Source organism: Eschscholzia californica, unplaced genomic scaffold (assembly GCF_041429995.1).
Source record: "Eschscholzia californica isolate CP2 unplaced genomic scaffold, dmEscCali1.0.p SCAF_6, whole genome shotgun sequence".
Lineage (NCBI taxonomy): Eukaryota > Viridiplantae > Streptophyta > Magnoliopsida > Ranunculales > Papaveraceae > Eschscholzia > Eschscholzia californica.
The window spans coordinates 42,240,025-42,252,128 of NW_028238483.1; the positions used below are offsets into that span (position 1 = coordinate 42,240,025).

Consider the following 12,104-nt stretch of genomic DNA (forward strand, 5'->3'; position numbering starts at 1 on the left):
AAAAAGGTACCTGAGTAGAAAAAGGAGTAATTTCATGAGAGTAACTGCCCTAGATAGACTAACTTGTCCAAATTAAGAGACTCAGATGGGACATTTTCATGTCTCATCACCTATTCCATAACCTTAACTGAAAACCATCTTCATCTTGTTCTTCTTCATCTTCACTAAAAAACTCAGCATCCTGTATCTTCCTTCTACAAACCTGAACCGAGTAGAGAAGACAATCGTGCCACCATCTTCACCGTTTTTTCTTCCTCATCTTCATCATAAACTAGTTTTTTTTTCATCTTTCTCTCTCTAAAATGGGAAACCATCAATAAACCGAACCCCAACTGATTAGAGACGTCGCCTGTGAATCATCTTCATCATACTTTCTTCACCATCTTCAACTAATATCTTTATTCCTTCATCTGGTAAGTTGATTTTCTTCGTACTTTCTCTCTCTAAAACGAATCTTATATATATTCCAAAACGTGTTCATCATCTTCTAAATCGTTTTCATCATCTTCTAACATTTGATAATATTCGATTATGTTTTCATTATATCATGTATTTTAATTGATTAAACATTTGTTTTCATCATTTCGATCTTTCGGATCTAGATGAAGATTTTTGTATCATTCAACTATAACAGCTTATAGATTATACTTCATTTAAGAACATTATGTGTATTTTATTGAACATAACTCGTATTATTCGACACAATAAGAAACGTTTTATTAAGACATAACTCATTTTTTATATTATAAAACACGATGAATTTTACTAAACATCGTACATACTTTACCATATTTTACTAAACATTATACATTATACATACTTTTGCAAAACACGATGAATATTTACAAAACAAAACATGTTTTCCAATTAAAGAGAATTGTTCATAAATTACACATTATATATGGATAAGAAATCATTATATCTAGTGGACATATCATAATTTATCTACCTGTACACATTATACTATACAAGTTATTAATATATTATTGTTACATAGGTACACTGCTATATCTTCAGAACTATCAGAGTCATTCAATTACAACGATGTTGGATGCAATTCGTATGCATATAATGGAGATGATGAACTTCAATCGCGAGTTAAATCAAAAACCACCTACTTCGACAAATTTATTTTTTGTTCACTTTCTTCATCAACAACTCTATCACTTACATGTATCAAATGAATAACGTTAGTGAATATATTATGTGTAAGATGTAAAATATCTAATAAATAACATGTTATTTATATATTGTTTTAAACAAAAACATTACCAATAATGTATTTTGTGTCAACAAATATACATTATTTACAATGGACTGTTATAGGATGGTGCGCACCAGCCTTCCGGGTTGCTAGTGATATTGTCCGCTTTGACACACCTGGGCCTCACGGTTTTAAAAAGGCCTCAATAGGAAGGGTGCTTAACCTCTTAAGAGGAGCACCACACTCCGTCTCCCACCAATATGGGATTGTTGTCACAACACACTCTCCCAAGACCACATCATAGTAGAGTGAATCGTGTTGATAACGTGTTATAGGATGGTGCGCACCAGCCTTCCGGACTGCTAGTGATACTGTCCGCTTTGACACACTGGGTCTCACGATTTTAAAAGGCCTCACTAGGGAAGGGTGCTTAACCTCTTAAGAGGAACACCACACTCCGTCTCCCACCAATGTGGGATTGTTGTCACAGCACACCCTCATCCTATAACACGTTATCAGCACGATTCGCTCTACTATGATGTGGTTTTGGAATGGTGTGTTGTAAAGCAATCCCACATTGGTGGGAGACAGGAGTGTGGTGCTCCTCTTAAGAGGTTAAACACCCTTTCCTAGTGAGGCCTTTTAAAACCGTGAGGCCCAGGTGTGCCAAAGCGGACAGTATCACTAGCAGCCCAGAAGGTTGGTCCGCACCATCCTATAATATGGACTATATATTTAGGTGAAAAAATTCAGTTAATATGTGTTAGTTTTAATAAAAATCATGTACTGGTTCCATCAATATATATATTTTTTGGTTCAAGACCAGCCATATCTTTCTCCATTCATAAATCTCCTGCACATACATAAACAAGTTAACTTGTTTTACATAATTCGAAATTTTATATAAATTACCAGTATTTCAGTATTAAATACACTGTATGGAAATCAGAAATCCATTTTTTCTGTACAAACTTTCATTCTTACAAACAACATACGAAAAATAAGAACAAAAAAACTAAATCTGAACGAGTGATTTTGTTTCTTGTTTTTGAAAGTTAGAGAGAGAAAATAAAAAGATTTTTTCCTTTTTCGTAACTTGGATCATCGTTTATACGGTATTTTTCAGAAGAGAGAGAAAGAGACATTATGTTTCCAAATCTAAAAGTAAGAGAGAGAAAAAGTGATATATTCGTTATCTATTTTAATCTAAAAATCAAGCTAATTTGTTGTCGTAAATTTTCTCGTCCGGCTGGACCTAAAAATGAGTGGAAATAGTTGTGGGATATGGATGGAATTGGTTTTATCCAAAAGATGGCATTAGGGTCCAAAATGCAAAAGGACTAAAAACCTTTTTCTTGGGAAGATTGGACCTTATTCCCTTTTTGAACTTTATTTTGGGCCTAAACCCATGAAACCTAAAAAAAATTAGTATTGTTTTCACTCAAAATGTATTTAAAGACATTTCAAGAAGGTTGATGATTTAAGAACAGAGGGCATTGTTACGAGGACGAAGACTCTAAAGAGATGTCATGTAGTTTCTAGAATTCTATAGGGGCGGCATAAAGACAAGAAAATAGGTTTTGTCGTTTTGGCTAAGAAAAAACAATTCAGACCCAATTTCCTTGTGTGTTTCGAAAAAATTTCTTCGATCTTTTATTTTCGCGCCAACAACTTAGTTTCAAAAATAAAGGGGAAAAATTATTTAAAATGTATGAGATTTAAATTATAAAGAAATGGATTTAAATAATTAAAAAGTTAAATACTAATTATGGACCTTTAGAGATTTTTTTCTTTTTAAAAGTAAATTACAAAAATCATCATTATAAGGCAATGATACATCACGAAAAGATAATACAACGATTCATCATGAATAGAATTCAATATCTACGCATATAATGATATAACTATATACAAATATATATCGGATAATAGTAATAATAATAACAATAAGCAATTAAGTATGGGCTGGTGTGAGCCATTGTTCTGGCTGGGCATGAACCAATTATGTCTTCTCTCCAACTTGCACCAGGCTGTATATACTAATATCCTTCTCTTTCTCCTGTTACATGGCATGGGACATAAGACATTGGGACACTGTGATCAAATTGGTAAAACACCAAAAAAAACAAGCCTGACTCCAACCTAAATAAAAAAACAACTGATAATCGTTTAGACTGAGAAAGTCTATCAAGCGAAAAAAAAAGGCAAAAACCGGGACTTGTTAATAAAAGAGCTAAGTCATACCCTGAGGAGGGCATGGAATCAACATATAGACAACACAAACTATATCTGTTTGTCGTGTTTACTTTCTATTGCTTTTATAACAAGAAAATTTGTTGTCCTTGTTTTCTCATCACCCTCGTGTGGTGGACATGTGTACAAGTACAACACTAGAATTCTTATGCTATTTTTCTTCGGGGTCTTTTCATTTTTTATTTCTTTTGTTTCATGACATAAGGTGATGCGGGGAAACTTTTGAAAAATAATTCAAAAATCTTAGATATCCAATGATCTAGTTATTTAGTTGTTTTACAATTCAGCAAACTAGTATTTTGTTTTTTAGAAGTTGATATTTGAGTTTGATCAGCAGGTTAAGGAAACTCTAAGATTATATAAGGGGGACCTGAGTTGTTTCAGGGATGCAGTTTAGTCAATAAAATTCAGTAATTTAGTATTAATTCTTCTTAGTTTCGGTTCTATAGTCTCTAGACGAAGATCTAAAGATTTTTTTTCTAAGTTTTCAAAGTTTTAGACGAAAATCTAATTCTTTTCGAAATTTTTCGTTGCGTCATAAGAAACTCAAGACTCATTACTTTCAATATTATATGAATGTCATATATTATTTTCTTTTCGTGAGAAACTAATTGGTTTTATTGAAGTCAAAACCTTTTTCTTTTCTTTGTTTCCCCAAGTTATAAGGTCAATAGGCAATAGATTGTATGAAAATAATGTTTGTGAAAGATACGGGTCCATTTTCGGGTCACTTAACATTTGCTTTAAGTACTTCAATACACAAACTTAAATTTCTTCTTATCTTAATTCTTAAATGACCTTTCAAATGCCAAAAAAACACTTTTATCTTTCGGGAATGCTAGAGAGCCCAGCTGGGTTGACCATCAGCCCAACTGACGTGGAATTCACTAAACGACAACTCTGGGACAGTCAAACTTTAAAAAAATCTTGTCTTTTTGTGAATTCAACATTAGCTGGGCTGATTTATGGTCACCAAAGTTGTGCTCTCTAGCATTTCCCTTTATCTTTTTCTTTGTGATATACTTTTAAGAATCTGAAATTTGCAAGGGGATAAAAGAGTGAATCCTAAGAAAGCTCGTGGTGTGAGAGTAAGCATGCGAGAGTGCATACGCACATAAACAAACCATACGGTCCTCCACGGAGTTAGAATGATCATTTGCACGTGCACAACGTATCTCTCTCACTCCCCTTCCCATGGATGAAAATTAAAAAGTAAGAAGAATCAAGAATTGCATGAGGAAGCTAGAAGAATCTATTTCTTCCTCTTCTTCTTCTTCTTCTTCTTCTTCTTCATCTTTTTCAAATTAATTACTAGTAGTTGGAACATCTTCTTCTAGGGTTCTTATTAATTAGTGTTTGTTTGGTTTGAGAGGGCCATCCAAAAAAACAGTCTTGTCTACTTAAAGTGAAACAAATTTCACTCCAAAAAGCAAGCACCTTCTACCATCCCTTTTTCATGGTCGGCTCTTTCTTCCCTTCCTTAACCCTTTTCCCATTACTCTCTCACCTATAGAAACCCAACAAGTTTTTAAGCCCCAATTTTAAAATTCAAAAGAATTATAACTAGCTAGTTGGATCCAAGTAAGTTAATGATCAATGTTTTAAGGTCCCCTATCAATGGAGGTCTTTGTTTTTGTTTATGTGGGAGATTATGATCAATAAATGGGGAAAAATATAATGAGATGCCAAGTAAAAGAGGTTAAAGAGAACCTTACAAATTGTCCCAAGTGTTGGCAAATCTATGGCTAATGGTAGACATAATTTGACACTAGAATATGTGCCATGTGGACAAGTAATTTTTGTAGTGGAAAAAAGTCTCATCTTATTAATGAGGTTTAGTCCCCTAATAAATGAAGTCTCCTTCGAAAATGACTTGGCTTGATCAATCTTTTTCCTTCTTAATAACTTAGTATTTAGTGGAAGCTCATTTTCAGAAAACAAACGTTTAATGAAAGTGTTGAAGAAGTTTATTAAAAAAAAAAAAAATCCTACTGAACTGTCTTAGTGGAGTATTTGAATTAATATATGATCATATGTTATTCTTCTATAGTTCGAGTGACATATACTTCCAAATGGGAGGTCAAAATTGAGAATTTGGGTACAACTATAACCATCTAAAAGCTAATTTCTATACCTATAAATAGTGCATGATTATATATGAGAGGATCCAAATTACCATTTAATGTGTTCCTTTTGGACATAGATAATACATGATGTATTAATATAATAAATATATATATATATATATATATTTTATTTGTTTATTGGCATACACTTTGTTTAGATATTTTATTTCTTTTTATTATTAATCTCAATTGTCAACTCTTTGTAGGGTAAAAGTGGTGACAAATCAAATTGGTCAAACTTACAAATACACCCAGTAAAAAGAGTTCCTACGAACATTGGCGTGACTCCAAATTATGATGTCCAATTGTCCAGTTCATGAAAGAACCTTGATTTTGTACTAATTGAAATTTTATAGTACTTTTTTTTCTAAACTTTGAAAACAACTAATTAGTTGTGGATATAACAATTTTTATAGAAATAAGTACTATAGAAAATGGTAATTAATAGAAAAATAAAACTGAACATGTTAATTACAACAAAACAATCACCAATAATATTTCCAAGTGTGTTAAAATTCATGGGTAACAAGTGAGCGACGAAAAATAGAGTTACCAGCATCTTAGATAGGTGTTGGTAGTTTCAGACGTCTATATATGTACATATTGCTAAAGCGGTAAAATAACAAGTTTTTGAGATTAATTTTGTTACATTACCAGAAATAAACAGCAGTATATTGTTGTTATAATTGTCTATAAAACACTATTATATTCGTCCTGGAAGAACATTTAACGAACACTCGTCACATGAATGTGGATGTAATTTGGTTGACATACTTAGAAAAACCTAAATATGAAGTTACAGTAGTTCAAGTAAATTGCTGCACTATTTGGTTTTGATAATTCTTAAAGGTTTCTTCTTTTTCGTAATCCTAATTTCGAAGTTTCCTCCTGAATTCTTTACAGATCGCGACTTCTTCGGGGTGACATCGATGTTGATTTCCCTAACAAGAGACTTCTTTTTTTTCTTATATGTTACGGTATATAATAATAAGGTGGGAAATAAATGGCATCATCTATCATCACTTAAACCAAAACTCATAGGAATTTAAGAAAATTGTTGTTAGTATTGAGACCAGTCAACATGTATCTCGTGAACTGCCAAAGCAAATCACGCTTGGATTTAACAAAGATTTTAGCAGTAATTAAAACCCTAATTAAACCCTAAAAAATGTGACCCAGGCCTTCCTTCCTTTCAAATGATTCAATCCCCCACTAACCATGTGAGTTTGGTTTTACCCAATTCACTGTATGATGGTTAGTGTATCAGTCAAAACTTAAAATGGTCAAACTTTGGGATATATGATTCTATGTTTAGATGTTGTACCCTTTTTTTTGTGCTATTTATATAAAGGTTTTTATTATATTGGGCACCCAATTAATTAGTTAAATACATAAAAAAGAAAACTAATTAGTGAATAAGAGACAATTGGATTATGTTCTTTTATTTTCATAAAATTATTCTAATACATTATATATTTAGATTTTTGTTCAAAATTAAAACGGTGTGATGATCATTTCCACACAAAAAAAATAACCATCGTGAATAGTTTACTCTTCGCAAGAATTTATAAAGCTTTCATTTCTTTCTAAAATTTGTGGAGCTCAGATTATACAAATATTTACTGTTTCCGACAAATATTTACTGTTTCCGTCAAATAAATTATTATATATAATGCATATATACAAAGAATGTGCACTTCATTAGTTTTTGTTAGTCAAATTAAGTAGTACTAAAATTGACACTCATCTAAAGAAAAAAAAATGTTACATATAATCTTTATATAATGTCCAAGATGAAGAAAAAAACACAATATAAGGAGCTTAAAACATAGGTAAAAGGTTTGAAATAATGAAATCAAATTTCATATTGAAATATATATATTTTATATACATATTGAAATATTGAAGTGGTAGTGTATAATAAATACTACTAAAATCATTTTATTTAAGAGGAAGCCTGTAGAAAGAGAGATTATGATCATCATCATATGTTAATTAGAGCTAAATTACTTCAGCATGCTTGAAGTTTGTTGGGTAATCAGTCCTACCCCCAAAATTAATGAAGAAAAAGTTCATTTTAAATTATGAATATTCTACTGTATTATCTATCTATATATATATATATATATAGTAGTTTCTAGATCACGCGTCAAATAACGATAATAATACTAACGAATAATTCCCGGGGTCACACGTGCGTTGGTTTTACGGAATTTTTTGTCCTTGAGCTCACGTGCTTCCTTACCTGGCCTACAATAGTACTTTTTTTTTTTTTGTTGAGAGCCTACAATAGTACTTATAAGTCCTCCTAACTAATTTACATATTACATCTACATACTAAACTTCAAAAATTATGTATTTGCCCTTCTTCTATGGGGTTTACGTACATGATTGAAATTGATATAACCCCTCATGTAATATATCATTCCTAGTTTCCCCTTCTCTCTCTCTCTATAACCGTTTTCTAGAGAAAACTTCCAGAGATTTTCGTCTTTTTTCCGACGAATGGTCATCCCTTCGTCAGATCCCCCTTTGCCATTCTAATAAAAGTTTGTTTCCCCGCAATAAAAAGTTTCTAGAGTTTCGCAGATCCAGTCTTACGTTGTGGTGGTAGTCGCGATTCTTGTTGTGTATGGTAGTCGTTGTGTTCTTGTTGTGGTGGTGGTCGCGGTGTGTGGTGGTAGTTTGATTTCTGATATAGTGATGATGATTTGGTTTGTGGTGTATGGGGGTGCCTGGTGGTTTGATTTGCTGTGTATGGTGGTGGCGATGGTTTGAATGCAAGTGATGGTGGTGGTCATGGTGGTAGCGATGGTGGTTTCATCGTAGTGGCGGTGTCTTTCAGTGGTGGCAGCGATTTTCCGGCAGTGGTTCTATTGATTGGAGGCAATTTATGTTCTAGTTTAAAAAAATTATGACCTTTACTGTCTTTTCATTCTCGATCTTGATGATTTCTTTATTTTCGACCTTTAGGGTCTTTTTATTTTGTCTTTATCTTGTTATTCTTTTTCGTTCATGAGGCACTTTACGTTCGAAAATTCTGTGTAGAATTTTACTTATGTAACTCTCATGTAGTTCTCAGAGGAATTAAAATTATCATACCACGTAATGTTGTGGATTGATTTCTACTTATGAATGTGATTGTAGTTTTACTCAAAAAAAAAATACATAAATGTATCATTCCTTATTTAATATTATTTCTTATTATAGAGATTGAGAGAATTGTCCTACCTAGAATGCCTCATGAATGGGAAAGGAATAACAAGATAAAGACAAAATAAAAAGACCCTAAAGGCCGAAAAAAAAAAATCATGAAGATCGAGAATAAAAAAATAAGTATTGCATTCTAGGTACGAAGCTTATTATGGTTGAATAACATAAATGTATCATTCCCTATTTAATCTTATTTCGAACTTTAACCTCTCTCTAATAGAGAGACATAAATGTTATTCAACCATAATAAGCTTCGTACCTAGAATGCAATACTTATTTTTTTCACTCATCTCAAATTCGTTACGACTTGGATGCCCACAAGCTTGATATATTATCAAAAAATTACCCACACGTACAGGCACAATGAACATATGGGAACCAACATAATTTTACAAACAAACTAAAATTTACTAACAAACCAAAATATACACGAAATAAGAACAAGATGGAATAAATAGACAAATGCTTGTAGAGATATTGTTTGAAGAGAGAAACAATTATAACAGCCAGAAATGGAGAACACAAAGGAGAGTGAGTAGAATGTCCAACAATTTCAATCTTATAATAAGGTCATCAAGCTAATTGGAATAGATGGATTAAACTGTCATCAGTGTTTATTGCAGTGGTTACAAATTAAATCAGTTTTTACTATCTAAGTCTCTAATTTGTGACAGAGATTCATATTTCTTGGATTATTCTGACATTTTAAAAAGAAAATAAAGACATATTGAAATTTAAAAAGTGTTTTTGCTTAATTGAATATGTTAATGATATTTGAGAGGAAAGTACAGTTGTACAACCCATAATCCCATACACCAATACTGGGAAGAAGCTTAATATTGGGAGGAGTTCATCTCCAAATGTGGTTATATAGAAACTCAAAAAAAGCAAGGCAAAGCAAAGAAAGAATAAACAAACACCCCAACTTCCTCTTTCACTCATTTCTTCTTTAGACTACCAATTTCTTTCTAAAAGCTCTCAACATCCCACGATCTCTCTCTCTCTCTCTCTCTCTCTCTCTCTCTCTCTCTCTCTCTCTTCTCTCTCTCTCTCTCTTTCTAGTCTCTAGATAGCTGCAACTCATCCAATCCCACTCTTCAATTATTTCTATCTTTGTCTCCCCTTCTCCATTCCCACCCACCTTTTCTTCCCAACCCCATCTCTCCTAGCTAGCCTCCATCAACACTACTACAAATTCTTCATTCTCTCATCTTCATCATCTTGAGCTCTTCTTGGTTTCTTCTTGATTTCATCTCCGCGCAAATTGATCCGAGAAGATTAATTAGTAGCTATGGCACTTGAAACATGGCTAATTAAGGTTAAAACCGCCATCTCACACCGTCTAGATACATCTAAAACGAATTCAATCATGAATAAGAAGATTATGAACATGAAGAAATCTCATCAAATTGGTGTTCTAGCATTTGAGATTGCTGGTCTTATGTCTAAGCTTCTTCAACTTTGGCAATCTCTATCCGATAAAAACATAATTCGGCTTCGAAATGAATCCATGTCTCTTGAAGGTGTTCATAAAATAGTCTCTAATGATGAATCTTTTCTTCTTGGTTTAGCTTGTGCTGAAATAGTTGAAAACTTAAGACTCATTGCTAAATCTATTTCTAGATTAGGCAAGAGATGTGACGACTCGGGTCTTCAAAATTTCGAATCTTTATTTGAAGAATTCGCTAATACGGGTAGTGATCCTCATTCATGGGTATTAAGTTTGAAAGAAATGGAAAATAAACAAAAGAAGATGGATCGATATGTTTCGTATACTTCTAGTCTTTATAGAGAGATGGATGAACTTACGGATATCGAACATGCTTTTCGAAAAGTACTAAATTGTAGTGATCATGAAGCTCTAATCAAAGAGAAGAAGATTAGTGATCTTCAACAAAAAGTTTTTTGGATCAAACAAGAAGTGAAACATCTTAAAGAGAGTTCTTTATGGAACAAAAGTTTTGATTCAATCACAAATATGCTTGCAAGGTCAATCTTCACTTGTTTAGCAAGAATCAAACTTGTTTTCGGGATCGGTCCAGGAGTTATAAGCGATTCATTACCGAGAAGTTCTTCGGTTTCAGCTACTATTTATCCTTCTGAAACTTCTCCTTGTGAACAAGGTAAATTTATATGTTCTTTAGTGGGTACTACTAAATCTAAAGATGGCGATGAAGAAGAGGATTTGAAACTAGGGTTTTTCGAGTCAAATTCGAAACTACTAAAAGCTCCACCAAGTACTTTAGGAGCTGCAGCATTATCTCTACACTACGCTAATTTGATTATAGTGATAGAGAAAATGATAAGATCACCACAACTAGTTGGTATTGATGCAAGAGATGATCTCTATGGTATGTTACCAACTAGTATTAGGGTTTCATTAAGGGATAGACTAAAAGGAGTAGGCTTTTCCGCTAGTTATCCGGGCCTTGCCTTCGAATGGAGAGATGCTTTAGGAAGGATATTAAGTTGGTTATCACCTTTAGCTCATAACATGATCAAATGGCAAAGTGAAAGAAGCTTTGAACAACAAAATTTGATTCATAAAAACAATGTTCTTCTTTTTCAAACACTATTTTTCGCGAATCAAACGAAGACGGAGGCTGCCATTACCGAGCTTCTTGTGGGTTTGAATTATATTTGGAGATTTGAGAGAGAGATGAATGCTATGGCTTTGATGCAGTGTTCAAACATTAATGGTTTTATGAACAATCAACATCAGAGTTCTTGTTGAAGAATTCATGGGGTTTTCCTTTCTTTTGTTATTTAATCCATTCTTAATTTCTTTTATAGTCTTCTTAATTTTCTTCTTATGATTAATTAGTTTGAGTTTGTTTTGCTTAATTGAGATTGAGGGGGGGTTTGTTATGTTATGAGATTAAACCTGAATTGTATATATTATTAATATAGAGATGACATAAATGGGTTAATTTTCTTTTTCATTTTATGTTTGTGGGATTGATTAATAATCTAATTATGTTTAATTTTCTTCTTGCTTCCCATATTACCACTTAATCCAAAATCACCCACAAATATCAACTCCATTTAGGTCCGAGAGAAAAAAGCAAGGAAAAAGTAAACAGAATCCTAAGCATCCTTCATATAGATACAACTTTAGAGTGATTTGAAAATTTTTTTTTCAAATAAAAGTTTTCTTTTATTTAAAAATTATTTTGGTGAAAATAGGAGATATGTTTAGAGAAGCAATTTGAGTGTGGAGTTTCCAAGATTTGTTTTAGTTCAAAACTTATCATCTAATAGTAATCTAACAAGAATTTTAAATTTATGAAATTCCCTCAAACTACTAA

The 12,104-nt window shown here is 32.5% G+C and overlaps 1 protein-coding gene across 1 annotated transcript; it reads left to right on the top strand.

The window, feature by feature from the left end:
- Positions 1–9,762: 9,762 nt before the first annotated feature.
- Positions 9,763–11,726, top strand: LOC147535143 (protein PSK SIMULATOR 3-like). The gene has a single exon (XM_086648228.1). It carries the CDS (start codon positions 10,088–10,090, stop codon positions 11,528–11,530), a length of 1,443 nt encoding a protein of 480 aa, XP_086504354.1. The 5' UTR covers positions 9,763–10,087; the 3' UTR covers positions 11,531–11,726.
- Positions 11,727–12,104: the final 378 nt, after the last annotated feature.